The sequence below is a fragment of the Anguilla anguilla genome, chromosome 10, assembly GCF_013347855.1.
Source record: "Anguilla anguilla isolate fAngAng1 chromosome 10, fAngAng1.pri, whole genome shotgun sequence".
NCBI classification, from domain to species: domain Eukaryota; kingdom Metazoa; phylum Chordata; class Actinopteri; order Anguilliformes; family Anguillidae; genus Anguilla; species Anguilla anguilla.
The window spans coordinates 28,290,223-28,312,124 of NC_049210.1; the positions used below are offsets into that span (position 1 = coordinate 28,290,223).

A 21,902-nucleotide genomic window follows, 5' to 3' on the forward strand; every position below is an offset into this window, starting at 1 on the left:
TATTTTGCCATTTTGGGCTTGGCCCATTTTTTTTGCCCAGGAGTGTATAATTAGAGATTCAGTTACAATCAGGCTAAAACAGTTTACAGATGCAGGTGCGCGTGTTCGAACACTTCTAGCATCAGACTCACCCATGCAGTCCACACCACTCATATGTACACAATGCTATTCTCTAAGACACTGACACTCTTCCCACAATGTACAAAAGTTATTTTGTTTCCATAAAATGCAAATATATTAAGATGCTGAATAATTTTTGACAGCAGTTCATTAACATAATCTATTTTATAATCTCAATTAATGCAGATGTATTTTCTTTATTTGAGTAAAGGGAAACATATGATGGCGCCTTATTTTTATTTGGGAACCGCTGCTTACACCACTGTAAAAAGAACTGCTTAATGTTGTTTATCTAATTTCAACTGTTATTACTCTTTCTTAATTGTTCCTGTAATTTGTATTTAGTTTTTCTATTGTATCTAGGGTGTTTATTTTCTATTTTCGTGTGCGCCCCACAAATGCTCGCTATTTGCTGGCTAAAATATTCTTATTTTTGGTTCTCATAGATTTCTGGTTTCAACTGTTCCACCAGGCTATATGAATCGATTTGGACACTGTCTGGCCCAATGGCCAAATCCTTTTACACATAATACATCGATCTTTTTGTATTTTCAACTGTTGTTGCGTTCGCGCCGGCAACTCTGTGTGTTGTGGTTATTTCTACTGCGATACTGACAAGATTGCAAATCAGCCAAGGATACATACTGTACATGGCTGCTACTCACACCCCATCACCCGTTTTCTGTACGAATAACTTTAGGTGTTTTCTTACATCTAATACTACGCGTTGCCTTTCATCCAACTCTCGCTGTTGGTCATGTATTATTTTCTCTAAACTTGCCATTTCCATTTTTAAACTTGCCATTTCCTTCTTCAAACATGTTACTCACTCCCACATCTCATCTCCATTTTTAACTTCCTCATTTACACTATGCTGCAGCCTCTGCATCACGTTGCCACACATCTCTCCTGGTGTCACTCAGCTTCGCTTCCTCATAGAATTATTTTGCTCAACCCACTAGTCGCCTAACATTCCACTCCTAATGATCAAACCACAAGCTTTGAATACCCGTGGCAATCGCTTTTCGGTCACTCTTTTCATTTAAGCATTTATTCACACTATTAGCTATGAACTCCTTCACTTCTTTCAACATAGTTGGATCTATAGGCTCTGTGAACTTGAGGAACTTCCTTTCTCAAGAAAACCCAAAGACACCCATTCAGGCATTTGAGACACAGCCCCTGGTCCAAGTTTATCGTACATTATTTTTACCGGTCCTTCCAAGAACGGATTTGCACCCGACTCATGCTTAAATGTGTACGAACCCATGTTACACAAACTCTTTCAGGACGCTCTTTCAATCTGTTGTTCAATGTTTTATCACACGTTTCAATTATTGTATATATTACTCTGATTATTACGCATACAATAATTATAAAATTATACATACAGTGGGCTCCAGAATTATTGGCACCCTTGATAAATATGCACAAAAAATGCTAAAAAAAAATGCTTTAAAAAATTCTAAACTAAAAAATAATACAGCTATTGACATAAGCTTTATTTTCCAACATGTGTAAACTAGTGTGCTTGATTAATGATTCATTGGAATCAACCAAAGTCTTACATTTTTTGTAATAAAAAAATATTTCCCCAAAAAAACAGGTTCCACGATTATTGGCACCCCTGGTTTAATACTTTGTGAAAACACGCCTGGCAAAGATGACAGCCATGAGTCTTTTCCTATAATTTGTGATAAGGTTAGAGAACACATTTGGAGGGATTTTTGACCATTGCTCCATGTAGAACTTTTCAGAACATTGATATCTTTGGGTATGCACTTATGGACCCCCCCTCAGTTCAGACCACAGGTTTTTGATAGAATTTAAGTCTGGAGACTGAGATGGCCATTGGAAAACATGGATGTTGATTTCACTTAAGCATTTCTGTTTAGATTTTGATGTATGCTTGGAGTCATTGTCCTGCTGGACAGTCTACCTATGACCAAGTCCTAGCTTCTTAGCAGAGACAACCAAATTTTCTGCCAGAATTTCCTGGTACTTTGTTGAATTAATTGTGCCATTGATCTAAAATAGTGCCCTGGGACCATGGCCAGCAAAACATCTCTAAAATATCAATGACCCACCTCCATATTTGACCGTAGGTATGAGGTGCTTCTCCTGTATGCATTCCTCTTTTGCCGCCAAACATGTTGATGGTGTGTATGGCCAAAACAATTTTGGTCTTATCTGACAATAGCACTCTCTTTCAGTCACAATTCCTATGAGTTTTGGCAAGCTCCAGATTCTTGGTTTTGTTATTGTGCTCAGCAGGGGCTGTCTTCTTGCCACCCTTCCAAAGAGTTAGTTGGTATGGAGGTGCCATTTTATGTTTTTTTTAGACTTGTTGACCACAAGAAACAAACCAATCTCTGAAATTCTTAAACAGTGATCCTTGGGTAATTAATGGCCTCCCTCAGCATCTACCTCACCGTCCGTGGGGACACCATGCACTTGCTTCCTCTTCCTGGCAAATATGCAACCATTGCATATGTTTTACACCTTTTTATTATTGCCTTTACAGTGCTAAGTGGTATGTGTGGCAAACACGCCTGCCACAGGCCACCGAAGTGGCTTTCCTTGGGGCCCTCCAGCACAGAGACACAGGGAGAAGATGTTCAAACAGTCCAGATTTATTTCACGAGGGTTTGGCAAGATGGTAACAGCCAAAGTGAGCAGATGTAACCCAGTCATGACCGAAGCTCCCTGGTGTGGGTGGGGATGGCAGATTTAACCTGTGCGCAGTGATTACCTCACTACGCACAGGTGCAGCCACTCCTGTTCCTGGGTCCAATTGGCCAGGTCTAATTAGCTTGACCCAGGGCAGGTGTGGCTGCTTAAACCAGCCATCCCCACACCACAGTATGTTTATCCTTTTATGTCTTTTTTTTACCCATGACCAGACTTGTGACGGTAAATTACCATCGGTCTCTTCTGAATTGACAGTTATTTGGCTTTTCCCATGCTGATGGATTACAAAGGGATTTTGTAACCTCATTTTTGTTACCTCATTTTTGTTCTCTAGTGAAACTAGAAGTGATGGAATGACAGATGACAAAGGGATTTTGTATGCTTGTTACCTCATTTTTGTTCTCTAGTGAAACTAGAAGTGATGGAATGACACAATATAGTTCCTTTAGACTGAGATTAACTAAATTAAGTAAAATTGTATTGCCAATTTAATTTTGTTTGATTTTACTTACAATAATTGTTAGGGGTGCCAATAATTATGGCACCTATGGTTTTCAGAAAAAAATTGATCACTTAATAAAAAAACACAGAAGCATGAGAGTAAATCTACTGAATTAAAAGTATATAGTTTTCCCATATGTTTAAATATAACATATAGATTATTATCTGTGTCATTTATTATATGCAGCCTTTTTTCTTCATTTTTCTTAAGGGTGCCAATAATTCTGGAGCCCACTGCATGACTTTTCTTTTATTTTTATCTCTCGAAAGTACTTTTCCAAAGTCCGTGACTTTGTAACTAGTTTCTGGAATTCCTCAAACTCCCCAGCTAGTGGTTGATACTACTAATAGTTTCTCTTCGAAAATATTTAGCAAAACCCATCAGTACCTTAAACCTTAAGGCTTAGGGGACTCCAACTCTAAGGTCTGCAACCTAAATTTAGGAGACTCCAACCCCCTAAGGTCCGCAACCTAAGTTTAGGGGACTCCAACCCCAAGGTCCGCAACCTAAGTTTAGGGGACTCCAACCCCAGGTTCGCAACCTAAGTTTCGGGGACTCCAAACCCAAGGTTCGCAACCTAAGTTTAGGGGACTCCAACCCCAAGGTCCACAACCTAAGAATGAATATTATGTTCTCACCTTTTTCTTTTGTTCGGATTGTGTATTGATCACCTCCACCAGACATACCTCGGGTTCAGGTGTTTGTTCTGCTCCGGTCCTTTCACTTACAACTCCACGGAGAGTCGAACCTCGGGATTCCCAAAATCCCGGCTGTGCACAGTTTCCCCTGTCCAAGCGTCTGGAAGAGTAAATCAAGTTAGCGATCCTGCCGACTACACCAAATTACTGTGGTGGAAATTCTCTAGATCTCCAAGTTCGGTGAGAAGGGTCAAATAGACTTTCACACAATATTCAGTTCAAACATTTATTTGGCCAAATAGGAGAGTTCACACAGAGAAAAAAACAGTTTCTGCATGAAGGCTCTCTGAACACTTGAGAGCCTTCTCTTTTATAAGCTTACACTTCATAGGCGTATCTCGCATGAAGTATAATCTTCTCCCCCTCCCTTACATCCTTCGGTTCAGCACAACACATCTTTTAAGGGAGGGGTAAGGTACATTTGTAATTTTCCATTTACTGTTTCTTATTGCTGTGGCTAAGCATAATTTTTCTCTCACAACAGCCCGATGCTGCTCAGGCTTCGTGGCAAGCCCAGCCATCTGTGGAGATAGCTGCTCACCTTGCGCTCAAAGCCTTTCACTACAGTCATGGGGACTTCATAGATGAGCAGGGGCCAGAGGATTCTTGGGGGGATTCCGTGCTGGTAGACCTAGGTCTTGAATCTTCCGGGGAGCCCAGACTTGTCCACAGCTCTCAACCAGGCCTCCAGGTCTGCACTGGTAGCCTTGATGGAGTCTGTGTCCTTCAGGCTGCAGTTGAAGATCTTCCCAAGACTCTGCACTGGTTTCTCTGTGATGGCCGATCTGAGATGATCTGGTCTTCTCCCAACCTGAAGCGGAACTTGTCAGTGACCTTCCCTCTCTTCAGAACCAAAGACCGGGACTTTGCGAGTTTGAAACTCATGCGTGTCCACGACATGAGCTTCTCTAACCCCTGGAGGATCCACCTGGCTCCTGGCACTGCTGTTGATGTCACCGTGAGGTCGTCCATGAAGGCTCTGATGGGTGGTTGCCTCACTCCAGACTTGCTGAGGGGGCCCCGGCACTCTGTTTCTGCTGACTTGACCAGCATGTTCATTGCCAGCGCAAAGAGGGTCACCGAGATGGTGCACCCGGTGATTATCCCCACTTCCAGCTGGTACCAGTCAGATGTCAGCAGGCCAGAGGAGACCCTCAAGCTGAACATGCTGTAATAGTCCAGGATTAGGTCTTTCACCTTCTGGGGTACGTGGTGTCTCTCCAGTGCAACCTCGACCAGCTTGCGGGGTATTGAGCCATAGGCATTGGTAAGATCTAGCCACAGTACAGCCAGGTCCCCTTTGCCCTCTCTTGCCCCCCTGATGAGCTGGGTCACCATGCCTGTGTGTTCAAGGCAACCAGGGACCCCCAGTATGCCTCCCTTCTGTACCGACGTGTCGATGTAGTTGTTACTCTGCAGGAAGTTGGAGAGTCCCTTGGCCACAACACTGAAGAAGATCTTACTCTCCACGTTGAGCAAGAAGATGATCCGAAATGGGTCGATGTTCTTGGATCTCTCCTCTTTCGGTATGCATACCCCTTCTGCATATCTCCATGACTGGGCGACCTTCCCTCTCCTCCAGATCACCTTTAGGGCCCTCCAAAGCCAATGGAGTAGCTTTGGGCAGTTCTTATAGACCTTGTAGGGCAATCCACTTGGGCCTGGTGCCGAGCTAGATCTCGCCCTCCTCACCACTTCCTCCACTTCACTCAGACAGGGCTCCTTCAGATTGAAGTCTGCTGTTGGTTCTGGAGGTGTTATCAGCACATTACATGGACCCAGTGGTTGGTCTCTCCTGGTGTCGCTGTAGGTGCCCTTGAGGTGGTCCTTGATAGCATCTCTGGATCAGGTCAAGCGGCCGATCCTCTTCTGGCTAAGGAGCTGCTTAGTCAACTTGAAAGGGTTGGCCAGGAATGCCGCTCTCTTTCTTGCCCTCTCTCTGCCTCCTTCTGTGGCTCTCCGCTCTCCGCAGGGTCAGGAACTCCTTCCTGAGGATTGCCCGAAGATCTGCTAGGCCGGCCTTCTCGACTTCTCCTGCCGTCTTGTACTGCCTCTTGAGCGACTTGAGTTCTTCCCTGAGACGCTGGATTTTCCTTGCTCGGTCATTTGGAGCGTAGGCCAATGGTGCGGGCTTAGCTGCCTCTGTCCCAAATCGCTCAGCTGCGATGTTCACTATGATGGTGGCCATAGTTTTCAGCCGGCGGTCCACGTCCCCATTGGTAGTCCCTTCCAAGATCCGGTCTACGTCCTCATCAACCTGCTGCCACTCAGCTTTCTTTGTGGATTGGGGCCATTGGATCCTTGGTTGGGCCAGTGGAGCACAGACAGCTGATGTGGATGAAGCTTGGTGGCTCTGGAGGCTCATTACATTACATTGCATTACAATACAGGCATTTGGCAGACGCTCTTATCCAGAGCGACGTACAACAAAGTGTATAACCATAACCAGGAACAAGTATGACGAAAACCCTAGAGAGAAGTACCAGTCCAAGTGCAGGGAACAACCGCAGAGTTCAACTTGGACCCTGAAAGTTAAACTGTTTAACACTAACACAAACGAGAATAGCAACAACGCAGCCTATGCAAAATACAAGCAGTAGTTAAAACAGGTGCATTAACTAAGTCACCTACAAAACAGCTACCTAGTTACAACCCTAAGTTTACAGTCATTTACAGGGAGGTAGGGAGGGATGGGGAGAGGTGCAGCCTGAAGAGGTGAGTCTTCAGTCGTCGCTTGAAGCGGGTCAGTGTCTCAGCTGTTCTGACCTCCACGGGGAGGTCATTCCACCATCGTGGGGCCAGAACAGACAGGAGATGTGTTCAGGAAGCGCAGGTGCGAAGAGGGGGAGGTGCCAGGCGTCCTGAGGTAGCAGAACAGAGGGGTCTGGCTGGCATGTAGGGTTTGAATATCTTGTGGAGGTATGCTGGGGCTGATCCCTTGACTGCCTGGTATGCTAGGACCAATGTTTTAAATTTGATGCGAGCTATAACAGGCAGCCAGTGGAAGGTAGTGAGCAGGGGAGTGACGTGTGAGTGTCTGGGGAGGTTGAAGACCAGACGAGCTGCAGCATTCTGAATGAGTTGCAGGGGTCTGATGGCAGATGCCGGTAGTCCAGGCAGAAGAGAGTTGCAGTAGTCCAGGCGGGATGGTACCATTGCTTGGACCAGGAGCTGGGTTGAGTAGGTGGTGAGAAAGGGGCGGATTCTCCGGATGTTATACAGGAAAAATCTGCACGCCCGGCTTACTGCTGCGATGTTCTTGGAGAGGGACAACCTGTTGTCCATCACTTCTCCGAGATTCTTGGCACAGGGTGATGATGTCACTAAGGTGTCCCCTAGGGAAATGGAAAAATCGAGGAGGGGAGAGGTTAGAGCAGGAATAAAGATTAGCTCCGTCTTTCCCGGGTTGGGCTTCAGGTGGTGATTGTCCATCCAGCTCTGGATGTCCCTCAGGCAAGCGGAGATGCGGGCAGGGACCTGTGTGTCCGATGGGGAGAAGGAGAGAAAGAGTTGTGTGTTGTCGGCATAGCAGTGATAGGACAAGCCATGGGCAGAGATTACAGGGCCAAGGGATTTGGTGTATAAGGAGAAGAGAAAGGGACCGAGGACTGAGCCCTGGGGAACTCCAGTGGCGAGGGGACGGGGTGGCGATACCTTTCCCGCCCAGGCAACCTGGAAGGAACGGTCGGAGAGGTAAGACTCAATCCAGTCAAGGACTGTGCCGCAGATCCCTGTTGCTGCCAGGGAGGACAGGAGGATGGAGTGCTCCACAGTGTCGAATGCAGCGGAGAGGTCTAGAAGAATCAGGACAGAGGAGAGGGAGGCTGCTCGTGCGGCATGGAGTGACTCACTGACCGAGAGGAGTGCAGTCTCTGTCGAGTGGCCAGGCCTGAAGCCAGACTGTGGGGGTCAATCAGGTTATTCTGAGAGAAGAAAGCAGAGAGTTGGTTAGATGCAGCACGTTCAAGTGTTTTGGATAGAAAAGGGAGGAGAGATACCGGGCGGTAGTTCTGTACGACTGAAGGATCTAGTGTGGGCTTCTTCAGCAGCGGGGTGATGTGGGCCCTCTTGAAGGATGAGGGGAAACATCCAGAAAATAGGGAGGAGTTCACGAGGGAGGTGACAAATGGGAGGATGTCTGGTGTGATTGCCTGGAGGAGAGATGAGGGGATAGGGTCGAGGGCACAGGTGGTAGGGCAGTGGGCGAGCAGGAGCTGGGAAACTTCAGAGTCTGTGAGGAGAGAAAACGTGGAGAAACAGGGGGCGGAGGGCGCAGAGAGCTCTGTGCATTGCAGGCAGCTAATGGTGCTTGGAGGCTCTGTGCACTGCCGGCCAATGGAGCGGCCGGTGTAGTGCTGGCAGTGGGTTTGGGCGACACTAGGAGGCCTATAATAGTGTGAACATTAATGAAGTTTTGTTAAAGCAAAGTTGTAGTAAGGGTGTATTGGGACGGCAGGGGTGAGGGAACGGGAGAGGATGTATAGAAGTAATCATCTGAAATGTCTTAGCTTAAATGCTAGAAGTATTTTTAAAAAATTTTGGAACTTGAGGCTGCTATATATAGGGGAGGTTATGACAGTTGGGATTACAAAGACATGGTTTGGAGATGAGGATGGGGATGAATATAATATAGAAGGGTACAAACTCATTAGGAAGGATAGATCCAGTAAGAGAGGTGGTGGTGTAGCTCTCTATGTAAAAGAATATGTTAATGTGCAGAAAATTCCAGAAATCGACCAGGTCATGCCTAATGAGGGTATTTGGATAAAGCTCATAGGGGAACATGAAAAGGGCCTTATGGTTGGAGTGTGTTACTGGTTGCCGGCTTTAGACAGTAGTGTGAACTCAACGCTCTTTGGAAAAATAAAACAAGCTTGTCAGGATTGTGAGACTATTATGGGTGACTTCAATTACCCTCCTATTAATTGGGAAATGATGATAGGACAAGGAAAAAGTGAGGAAGAATTTTTAGATGTTATTAGTGACCTTTTTTGGCACAATATGTCTTTCAGCCCACAAGAGGGAAATCATTTCAGGATTTGGTGCGATGTAATGATCCAGACAGAATTTGTAGCATAGAGGTAATTGAGCCACTTGGGACTAGCGATCATTCTGCAGTTAGATTTGATGTATTATGGCAAATTAACAAGGCCTCCTCTATGGACAGAATTTTTAATTTTAGATGAGCCAATTTCAACAAGATGTGAAAACATTTATGTAATATTGACTTGGTAAAACTTCTTATCTGCAAGACTGTGAATGAAAAGTGGCGTAGGTTCAAAAGGGTTATTCTTGAGGCGCATTGTAAATTAATTCCAAAGGTAAGGAAAAGTAAGTTGAAGAAGCTCTCCCCCCAGTGGATGAACAAAGCATATGGGAGAGTTTGAGAAAAAACAAAACTGTATTAGACATATAACTATGACAGCACAAAGATTAATAAGGCTGAATATTGTAATATGTGTGATAAGGTTAAAAAAGAACTACGGGAAGGCAAGAGGCTGTTTGAAAGGCAAATTGACCATGATGCAAAAAGTAATCATAAATGTTTCTTTCAATACTGTAGTAGGAAATGGAAAATCAGAGAGGATATCAGGTGCATCAGGAATGAAGGAGGAGCATTGCTTTCTAAGAGTAAAGATATTGCTGATGCCTTAAATAGTCATTTTGTTGAGAGATTTTCTAGAGAAGAGGTTACTAATAGACTGGAAGACATATTCAGTATATGTCTTATCAGATATTGAAAAATAGAGGATAAAGAAGTACTGCATAAATTACTTCAACTAAACACAAACAAGAAAGCAGGTCCTGATGGCATATACCCAAGAGTACTCAAAGAGTTAGCTGAGAGTATTTTTAAACCACTGGCAGGTATTTTTAGACAGTCCTTAGAAACTGGAGCAATTCCTGTGGACTGGAAGCGAGGTAATATAATACTAATATATAAGAAAGGGGACGTACTGATCCAGGAAAATACAAGCCTGTAAGTTTGACTTGCATCATATGTAAAATATGTTGTCTGTCCCATCTAATATTAGAGACAAGTTGGAAGTTTTCCTTGGAAATGGCAACATCCTAAGGGAAATCCAGAAGTGGGCTGAAACTCTGCAAATGAAATTTAGTATAGCCAAATGTAAAGTTCTGCATGTGGGAAATAAAAAACATTAGGCAGGATTACTTTATGAAAGGAACAAAATTGGAACATGCTCAGTTTGAAAAAAACTTGGGAATAATGGTTGATAAAAGTCTTTCATGTTCTAGGCTCTTTGCTGTAGGGTACCTTACTACACGAAAGATATAGAGACTCTGGAAAAAGTTCAAAGAAGAGCAACAAAATTAATTCCTGGGATGATAGATAAAAGCTAAGGAAAGACTTAAGATGCTTAACATCTTCATGCTTCGTAAAAGGAGACTCAGGGGTGATTTCATTGGGGTTTTTAAATTCATAAAGGGGATCAACAAAGTGAACTATGAGATTCTTCAGGTTGAGTTATGTTAGTAGAACGAGGGGACATAAATGGAAATTAACAAAAGGTAGATTCCATTTTTTCAGGCAGAGTAGTCAATGTGTGGAATAGCCTGCCAGGTCACGTGATAGAGGTAGAAACTGGGGATTTTCAAGACTAGGCTTTATACAGTGTTAGATACTATCTAGTCTGTAGGTAATCAGAGCACTAATTTAGTTAGGAAAATGGCAAGCATCATTGGGCTGAATGGCCTGTCCCATTATTCCCATTATATTATGTTATGTTGTGTTTTGTTACTTATAATCTATAACCTATAATGTTTCTATAACCCCCCAAATATTGGAAACCGTTAAACTCCCCTCCCCTCCCCCTCCCCCCACACAATTGTACCAAAACAATAACCTTCGCCATGTACTTTCATTTAGAAAGTCTATTTAGCACAGTCAACAAGTCCACCTGATACAGAAAATATCATTCCTTTTAATGATGCCCTGTCTTTAATAAATCAACCTATTCAAATCATTCAGTGGGTACCTACTAACCAGTAGACTCAGTAGGTTGCAATCAGATGACTGAATAGGTAGGCTACAATATCAGTCTTTAAAAATCATTCAAATTGTGCAAATTTTGCAAGGAAGTCGTAATGGGAGGTAGGTAACGTGAATTCTATGTTAACCTCTTTGCGCAAGCCCCCTAGTGGTCTGCACGCCGACGTGCCTAGATTGTTGACATTCAGTTCTCCTGCAACCAAACTTTGAGTTGAAAACACAAACTCTGTGTTCTAGCTATATTAGTAGATGATTCAGGACAAGTAAGACAGAGTTTCCAATCGCCACCGTTGTTGTACCCGTCGTCCATTAACCAAACACCCCCTCCCTGCAGTCTCATCTGCAACTACACCCCCCACCCACAACACATTGGACGATAGTGTCTATCTGTGCATTTATAAAAACATTCTTTCACCACTAAAAATTTGTATTCGGTCATAGCAGCAAGATAAAGCCAACAATAGCCAAAGGTATGCCAGTACAGCTGTGAAAAACGCTGCTCACTGAACACTGAAATAAACAAGGAATTTTTATACAATAATACTATGTCATTCTACTGTCAATATATGGGACTAAATATGGAATAAATGTACAACCTTACCATTGGTTTTACGTGTAGAGATGTCCCTTTCGAGGCTGAGTGGTCATATATTGTCTTGGACAATCCGTTTGTGGAGAGGAGAATGACAGCTTTGATTTTCTGTCTCTGTAAGTGTTGCTGCTCAAAATATTTCAGTTATATACGTTATTTTTGAAATTGAGTGTCTTTAAATAGGTTAGTGGTATTTTATAATGAGCACGTTTCACACTGTAACATAAGTAGTTCAGTTGGTAGCTTAGTAGGGTTTGTGTTTGAAACACCAGATGTGACGTGAGCTGGAACATTGCCAAAAAATTGTGGACGGTTGAATATTGTTTTAATGTCATCCCATCCCCATACAAGAAAACATTAAATACTGTAGAGTACTGAAAAACATACAAGAGTTAATGCTTACACATTTAGGTACTGTGCCATATTGTGTGACAATGTTTTTGCATTATTTTGTAATCTGATATCAATGTTTCATCTCAAACATTCATAAGATGCACATGTATATGCTTTATAATGGACAAAAAGCATTTAACCCCTTAGTGCACATGCCAAATCTTGCCAATCCTTGCCCATTTAGGGGGTACCCTATTTAAAGCTTTATAACTCCAGATGTGAATACAACAGAGACTTGAAATTTACAATAATAACACAGATTCGTTTATATTCATAATTTTGGAAGAAATAAGGTGCCACAAATGCAATTGTCTAGACAAAAAATCAAAAATAAATTTGCACTTTTTTAGTTTGCAATGAAATACTGAGAGATTGCATATACACAGCAGGCTAAACTATATGTGCTGGGTTAAAAACGTTTTGACCACAAGTTCATAAAATCTAAGGCTGGATATGTAGAACTACTATAGATTTATGCAGCAAAAACTAAGCAGTGTACCCAGCGTCTCCAAATCTATCCAAAATGTCTAAATTATGCATTGCTGTAAATCACAACATATTCACGTATTTCACTACAAATACACTGTTTTGACTCAAGAAACTCACTGTTGCATCATTTTCAAGTGAGAATTACAAACTTTCCGTCAGTACAGTGGTCTAAAAAATCTAGGGGTCCAGAAACATATCCAAAATCTCTCCAGAAATGAATAAAATGCTTTAATGTCCAGGTCAAGGAGTTTCATATCCAGGACATGTATAATTTAGGGTCAAAAACTTTTCTCAATAACGTTTTTACTTTTTAATGGAGCAACTACATCAAGGGTTTTATGTAGTGCAATAGCCAATCGCTCTAATAGATTATCAATAGACAGGGAGGAAGCTGAAAAATCAAAGTCAAAGTATTCGGGAATTGTATCAATGAAGTTTGTAGCAGTGGTAGCAATAGTGTGACCTAAGTACATCTTAAGTTCAGATGTTATGGGGTGTGCCAACTGTAGGTGTAGTGTTATAAGGAAATGGTCAGACAAAATAGGGTTGTGTGGGTGGATTACAACATCACTGACATCAACACCAAAACTTAAGACCATATCTAAAGTATGACCCCAATAATGTGTGGGACAGACAACATTTTGAGTGAAGCTGATGGATTCACAAATGCTGATTTAAGAGGATCATCTGTGTAGGGCAGATTGTGTGTGACCAGGCCTTGACTCTGAATAGTCAATTTCAAGAATTGAAACTAGAGGCTATCCTTCTAGATATAAGGGCGGTGCCTTCACAGGATGGATGAACACCATCTCTTCCCCAAAAACTTTGCCAATTAAAGTTTGATGCACACCACTTGGCTAACCAGTGATTTAACAACAGTAATTTGCTATATATTTCATCACTGCACTGAATAGGGTAGGGCGTGGAGCAAGTTACTGACTGGCACATCGTTTTTGCCATCAAACAAAATTACTTTTCGTGACCTCTGATTGCCTCATACGGATGTTTTTAGTACCGGCATGAATAACAATTTGAGAAAATTTGTTTATGTTTTCCCTTAGCCAGCAATTTCAGATTTGCCATTATGTCGCTCTAGCATCAGGAATACAGTTTACAATTGCCATTGATTATTGTCATTTTTGGCAGTTCTGTTGCTTTTCCCGTTTTAAAAAATTATAATATTTACGATTTCCATGTTGTACCAAAATAAACTGTGATGAAATAAAAACAGACACACAGTACCCCAACCCTGTTTTATTATTTAGTAGGCCTAATGCGTCTGTCACATTCTTAAATCCCGCAAAGCATGCTCTCTTCGTGATGGACCAAAGTGATTAAATCTGCACCGGTCTATCAAAGTTTCAATGTTCAAAGATGGCAGAAGGACAGCAATCATATTTTAGTATATGTAAATATGCATATGATGCTAGGTGACTGCACTAATTCTTAGTCTGATGCATTCCAGACTTAGTCTTTGGCCTTGAAACATGTTTTGACACTTCATGGCCGAAAGTATGTGGACATCTGGCATCCAACATCTCATCCAAAATTATGGCCATTAATATGGAGTTGGTCCAGCCTTTGCTGCTATAACAACCTCCACTCCTCTGGGAAGGTTTTACATTACATGTTGGAGCAGGGATTTGCTTCCATTCAGTCAGAAGATCATTAGCGAGGTCGGGCACCGATCGGGCAATTAAGCCTGGTTCGCAGTTGGCTGATTCCAGCGTAATGTTGGCCCAGCTGCTTGGACCCCGGAATTGCTGCTTTGCAGCTATATTTATTGTTGTAGTTATTTTTGCAGTTAACTGGTCCTGTCTCTGTTCTTTTTCCACAGCTTTTGTCCAAATTTGTCTGCCATCTCCACCACACTGCGCTTGACCCACAATGTGGCTGTATCCTTCACAGAAATACCCCAACAATTATTGACCATATATATGCTTTTAAACCCACTAAACTAATAAGACATTTGGCCATCTGGAAAATGTAGCAAAGTGTGCTTATTCAGTTTTACAGCATACAAAACAGACCAGCTTGTCTGTAAAGGAACAAAGCTCTTCATTTTATAGAACAACTGTACTGTCATCTAGCGTACAGTGCTATACAAATGTTTTGTCCTCTGGTCATATTGCAAATTTTTTTTGAAACTCTGAGTGAAAATAAGTTGACACAACCTCTACAGGGTACAAACTCATGTTTCTGCAAATTTGAATGCGTGATTACTCCTTATTTGCTAAAACAATAAATGAAACAGTGAATGTGGCATGTGCAAACATTTTGGCACCCTTCCAGATGATCATTTAATGTTTTTAAGGTCTTAAAACTTGATTAACTTGTTAGACCTTAAATGAAACCAGAGCAAAGCAGAAAATTCTAGAGCTTATTAAATACTCTGACGCTTCCAACCTCTCAGAGTGCTCCTCTAACCTCTCAGAGCAGCTGACTGAAGATTTGAAAATAAAGATAATTGACAAAGCAGGGGAAGGTTATAAGGTTTCTAAACACTTTCATTGCATTACATTATATTACAGGCATTTAGCCGACGCTCTTATCCAGAGCAACTTACATAACTAGCTTTCAGCTTGGATTTTCCACTGTCAGAAACATCATTAAGAAAAGGAAGTTAAAGGGAACTGCTGAAATCAAGGCAAAATCTGAAGAAGTGAGAAAAATCTCGGATAGAACTGCTCATAGATTGGTCGGTATTCAACACAAAAATGACATATCACTGCAAATGTCCTACTGAAAGTTTCAGCTGACAGCAGAGTAGTGGTGCCCCAGTCCACGGTGCAGTATTGCTTACACAAAAATTATCTGCATGGCAGAGTTATCTGAAGGAAACCTTTCCTGTGAACTCATCTCATGTCTGAAGTATGCAGCACAACAATTTGATAAGCCAGAGAATTTTTGGAACTTTTTGGAAGTGCTGTGGACTCATGAACAAAAATTGAACTCTTTGCCCACAACCGCCAAAGATGCATTTGGAGAAAATCAGGGAAAGCATTTGAAGAAAAGAACACCTTGCCAACTATTAAGCATGGGAGTGGACCTATTATACTTTGTAAATATGTGGCAGCCAGTGGCAGAGGAAAAAGGTGCGGCTGGAAGAAAGAATGGATTCAACGAAATATCTCCAAATTCGTGAAGCTAATGTCCCAGAGTCAGTGAAGAAATTGAAGCTGTAAAATGGTTGTATATTTAGACAGTGATACGAAACATATCAAAAGATCAACCATGAGCTACTTACTTAACCAATTTTGTATCACACCATTTCTTAAACACATGCCTGAAAATGAAATTCCAAAAATAAAATGGTTAATAAAATGGTTACTAACCCTTTTGGCTACACACATAATCCTGGTATCTTCTGAACCGCAAGCCTTGTAATTTTGTTTTCCAAGAGTCACAATTCTAAATTTTGCTGAAACAAAGTAACAGAAGTGGAAGATTTTTTCTCACCTAAAATGATTTTTTAAATTTATTTATTTATTTTTATTTTTTTTGAGCGGGTACAGATGTTCCTGGTGAGCTTGAAAACACAATGCAGCCACAATGCTGGACAAATCCTGGTTCAATGTGCATGACAATACCACCAAAATGAGCTTTCTACATTGCTTTTTCTGAGCTATGTCTGGGCAGGAGACTCCAAAGGGACACTAACCAAATTGCATTATGGGCCTTTAGAGGTGTAAAATTCAATATATTGTATGCTGTATGCTCATGGAAAGAGTATGTTCCTCCCACTTCCTCTCCTTCCCCCCCACCTCCCTCTCCCTTGCAACCTCTGGCAGCAGCAGGTCTGGAAAATTGTAGAAAATAAATACATTGCATTATTTTACTAATCCATTGATTGAGGTCCATTGATTAAGGTCTGACAAATACTTCACCCTGTCAACATATTCTCAAAATATTCTCTATTCTCAATATTCTCAAAATATTTTTATGATTATTCAGTGTGCCTAATCCTTATTTATAAGAGGACTGAATAATAATGAAAATATTTTGAGAATGTATTTAGATGCTCGCTGATATAAAATTGGATGAAGTCCTTCATTGGACATGCTTTCTGTTGCGGAGTCAAAGCTGTTTTCACCATCCTCCTCAGAACTATACACTCAAGACGTATTTCTTTCAGGGCCTCTAAATACAAAATCTTCTGTTTAGGCTTAAACATTGAAAAATAAATTTTTGTTCTAAAACAACCTTTGTAGGCATGTAAGGTCTCATGTTGAGACTCATGCATAACATTTTCAGCATGCACACTGAAGAAAGTATGGCTTGTTTACACTTGAGAAACACTGTGTGTCTTTTCATGCATGCCTAACAACTGATATACCGTTAGAAACGTAATTTCATAATCTAAAATGCTTCTGTCATCACTATAATAGTGATCCACTGGCTGGCAGTGTACTGGGCAGAAGTTGTATTGTCCATGTTGAGTCATTGTGGGTCCCATTGACTATGCTGAGGGACTACTTGACCAGTACTGGTCAGAGAAGCTTATTGGTGGGCTAGATTTGTTCCAGAGAATCAGAATCTATACAAACCGGAGATAACATTATTTTGTACACAATCCTTTCAGTGTGCTTGCAATGGTGAAGCGGACAACAATGATATTTCCTATGGAAAATTTCTAATTAAACAACGGACATTCTATCAAGGTTTCTCCAAGTTAGAATGTTTATTGGGACTAAAAATGACTTTGGATTTTGTTTACTGGATTCTTTTTGAGACAAACATACTGACTTTGTCGTGATTCGTTTCGTCTGTGGATTTCTAAAATGCAAAGAAGTTCAGGACTGCCCAAGCTTGTACTGCCACCCCACATTACAAATTACATTTCATTGTCACTGAAACATTGGCATTGTAAAATAGTTTATAGAGATAGAACCATGAGTTTTAGGACTTTCAAACGGTGTATCATGTGACTATGTTTGGAAGCTAAGCTTTATGCCAGAGAAGATGTTACTAAGTTCTGACTGACTGCATGCCCAAGCTTTTGCACATGCCACATTTGCCGTTTTAATTTTTTCAGTCTTTTAAATTCAAGAAAAAAGTGCTGAATTGTGCATACAATATTTACAGAAATATGTCATATTTAAGTTCTCTGCAGAGGTTCTTATCTTTAGAGGTTGTTTCACTTAGATAATAAACAAAACATGGAATTTCACTCAGGGTGCCTAACTTTTGCATGCCAATGTGTGTACCATGAACCATCATTTATGAATATTAGTTATAATATTAACACTGTTCATTCACATTATGAGCACACACATCACATTATTCCCCAACATGCCTCTCCTGCTTTCTTTGACTCCTGATTTAGGGGGTGACATTCCTTGCTCTTGGGAATGGGGCACCAGATGTATTCAGTGCAATGGTGGCATTCTCACGGCCCCATACTGCAGGCTTGGCTGTAGGAGCTCTTTTCGGTGAGGTTTTTATATGTTCTGAGTGTCTATTCTTTCTGAATAGAGGTCCTTGGCTATGTACGAATCAGTAACCTTCCATTCTATTGAGCATGCTTGTTGAGTACCCTGGATGAGAAAGTTGTTCATTAGGCAAAGTTTTCTCTAAATGTATTGTACTTAAAATCCCCTGGTGATATACTTATTTCTGGGTTTTTGCCAAGTATTTTCAGGACCATACTTTTTAGGAAGTAAACAAACATTTTGTTCCCATAATTATGATGTATGATGGTAGTACACAGGACAAAAATGCAGTAGATCGGACTTGGACACAGCCCTTGTTAAATGCCTTGTCATATTTCCTTGTAAAAATGGCTGAATTGGTTTGCCATCATTTCAGCAGTCCTGTATATTGCCTCCTTTCTGTCTTGTGTTGATACATGCTTGTTTTATTTCTTTTTGAAATTTGATCACAGAGAGGTTTTATAGTGGTAACCATGGTATTAGTTTACAAAGGATTATTTATGATGAGGTTAGAGCTGAGTAAAAACACAGTAGATAAAGGGTGTTTCTCAATGTCTGTGCTTGTACATTCTTGCAGTCTTGTGAACTCGTGTGACATCATATTTAACGGCCCAAGTCCTGTTCCAAAAGCAAGAACACATAGAAGTTAGAACGGTTAATAATCTCGGAAGTGGTCTTGATTCCCCTCAAATATCAAGTCTGCATCCGATGCATCCTTGCCCAACAAGAACAAACCTAATATCCCACCATTCATTGCGCGATGGCAGACGAGACGGGACAAGCTCACAATTAATTTTTTTGTTTTCTCATTTCACCAATAAATGTTACTAAAATCTTCTAATAATGAAAATGAGGTGAGAAATAGCTGTATTCTAACTCATTTTAAATATAGCCGCTGTGAATAAGAATTGGCTCGTAGCCAGTACTAGCCTCTGTTATAATGTGGGGTGCATCAGTGCAGGCAAGCAGAGTTGTGTGCTGTAGCAAACGCTGGCTTGATGTTGTTAGCTGGTACAGAGAGCATTTTTAGCAATTGTGAATGAAGCAACTGACATGTATTAACCCCTTATCACACATACCAAATCTGGCCAATCCTTGCCCATTTAGCAGGTACCCTGTTTAAAGCTTTATAACTCCAGATATGGACACCACAGAGACTTTAAAAATGGCTTAAATGAAGCACGACATTTGTACCATTTACCTTACTAGATTAGTTTATATTCATAAATTTGGAAGAAATAAAGTGCCACAAATGCAATTGTCTTGGCAAAAAATCCAAAATTAATTTGCTCTTTTTTAGTTCGCAATGAAATACTAAGAGATTGCATATATACAGCAGGTTGAAGTATACATGTGCTGGATGAAAAACTTCTTGACCACAAGTTCATAAAATCTAAGGGTGGATATGTAGAACTACTAAAGATCTATGAAGCAAAAAATGAAATATCCTCATAATAAAATACCACTAACCTATTTAAAGACACTCAATTTCAAAAATAATATATATAACCAAAATATTTTGAGCAGTAATACTTACATAGCAATGATGAAATCTTATCTGTTTTCATTAGATAGACAGAGACAGTAAATCAGTGATATGGTTCTATCCGCTTCTGTCTTCCTCTAGAAAACGATGTCAGCTAGGTCTATCACAAACATATGGCTTAGCTATGCTCAGAACTCTATAATAATAGCATTTTCCGAGAAATTACGAAAAACCGTTGACAAAGTGTCGTTAGGTGCAGCATCTTTCACTGCTACCACAAAGTGAATGCGTAAGTGAATGCGATGACAAAACAAATTTTGGTTACGCTAACCTAAAAAACGCCATTCCAAAAGCAAAATTAGACATGTTATGCATCATTAGAAAGCTTATACTCTCATCTACTGAAGAAATTGTTTTTAAGCGACAGAAACAGGAATGTGCCTGGCAGAGAGCCCTCAGAAAAAGGAAGGACATTATAATGATGTACCACTTTGAATGGCTTGTCTTGTACTTCTGTAATTGCTTCCTTCCTGTTTTCTGAAGTGCCATTTTGGGTACAGCTTTTCAGCTTCTTTGACACTGATGATGTATTCTTGTTGTTCTTGTCATCCAGGAGCAGGAATCTTTGTCACCACTGTAGTAGCAGGATGTGTCGCTCTGGTGAAGCCATTCACAGTGGCCTCCCGCCCCTTTCTGCGAGATGTCATATTCTACATGGCTGCTGTCTTTTGGACCTTTGTCATCCTCTACAAGCATCAGATAACACTACTGGAGGCTCTGGGTAAGCTTAAGGGCCTCTATTTATACCTTTCAGCCTCCTCCTAAGATCCTCCTGTGGTATATCAAGGTTACCATATATTATTCATTTAATTCATTGGTGAGATGGACACTGTTCCTAAGAGGAAAATATCAATTTGAATTTCCCCATCAAAAATTACAGCTTTAGTTTTTTTTGTGTGTGTGTGGCACAATCAGCCGATGCACTTCAGATTAGTGAAGTGATTTGCACCAATGTCTATAGTATTGAATCCTCACTGTGCTAGTGTCTGTGGCTAGGAGACCTTTGAAACAGCAATTGTTAAATAATAGCAGATCAATTCAGAATTTTCCATTCTTCCAAGAAGAGGTGACATACAGTAGCATCCCATTAGGAGCTATTTGGTTGTCAGGTTATTCCCATTGCACTACATGGTTTTCCCCACCGCACCGCACCTCTGATCATTTTAACATTTGCTGTCAACATGCACCAGATGCGCCAGTTCTCCTAGGGAGAAAATATAAATGAGGAATGAGATGTTAAGAGTACAGCTTTATATGACCTGTATGTACCAACTAAATGCTCATTAACAAAATAATTCATACTGACTTTGGTTTTGCCTACAGGATACATTGGCTTGTATGTGGTATATGTCTTAACGGTCATCATCAGTGCCTACATTTACAGTCGGCAGAAACATTCCTTGCATGGGTCTTTGCAGAGTGGTTCGACCCAAACCCCTGGTAAGACCCCATGGAATCAAGAGACATGGATACTCAGTTAGTTGCGCTGGAATTTTGTTAGTAGTAAACCAGTTGAATAGGATTAAAATTTGACACTGATTTTTGGTAGCTGTTAATATTACTCTGATACAAGCAAGTTGAAGCTTCAAAGTGATCAGCAGTGTTGTGTTTGTGTATTTCACTTCTTCACTACTCTCATCGTACAGTACTTGCAACACATAGACTGTGTCCCAGTACGAAGTCAGCTGCCTCGGTGCCTGCAGCCTTAGAAGGCAGCTCCCTCTGCAGGCATTAACGGTAAAGCAATCTCGAAAGGCAAGGAATTTGGCACGCACTTTGCAGGATGACGTCACAGAGAGTTCATGAGATCAGCGTTTACTGTTGTTGTAATTACCGCGATTACAGCTGAGGGCATTCACTTTCCAACTGAGAGACCCATCCACAAGCTTTGATTTAGTCATTATAACTGTGATTTGTATAATTCTCAATTTAATTAATGAGGAATATTATAATGCCGAGCACTGACGACTACTGAGGACGAGAAGGAGGATCCGGCGACTTAAAATGCTAGTTGCCAAATATGAGCAGGTATGTTGTTACTTCCAGCAACAGTTAGCTATAATGTTAGCTAGCTGGCTGGTTTTACTCTGAATTAATTAAACTGGGAAAAAAAGATTGTCAATTTTTTCTGTTCATGGTTATCTACAGTGGGCTCCAGAATTATTGGCACCCTTAATAAAAATGAAGAAAAAAGATTGCATATGATAAATGACACAAATAATAATCTATATGTTATGTTCAAACATATGGGAGAACTATATACTTTTATTTCAGTACATTTACTCTCATGCTTCAGTGTTTTTTTAAGTAATCTAATTTTTTCTGAAAACCATAGGTGCCATATTTATTGGCACCCTTAATAATTATTGTATGTAAAATCAAACAAAATGAAATTGGCAATACATTTTTACTTAATTTAGTTAATCT

The 21,902-nt window shown here is 40.9% G+C and overlaps 1 protein-coding gene across 6 annotated transcripts in view; it reads left to right on the plus strand.

Annotated features, from left to right (window-relative positions):
* slc8b1 (solute carrier family 8 member B1) overlaps nucleotides 1-21,902 on the plus strand; it is a 55,999-nt gene that overhangs the window by 11,388 nt on the left and 22,709 nt on the right. For 5 of the 6 annotated variants that reach the window (XM_035379685.1, XM_035379686.1, XM_035379684.1 and 2 more), the window contains 4 exons: nucleotides 14,335-14,392; nucleotides 17,824-17,929; nucleotides 20,029-20,196; nucleotides 20,799-20,915. In XM_035379685.1, the coding sequence (XP_035235576.1) occupies nucleotides 14,335-14,392; nucleotides 17,824-17,929; nucleotides 20,029-20,196; nucleotides 20,799-20,915 (449 nt within the window). The remainder of the gene's footprint in view (nucleotides 1-14,334; nucleotides 14,393-17,823; nucleotides 17,930-20,028; nucleotides 20,197-20,798; nucleotides 20,916-21,902) is intronic. The other variant, XM_035379688.1, reaches the window with a different exon arrangement.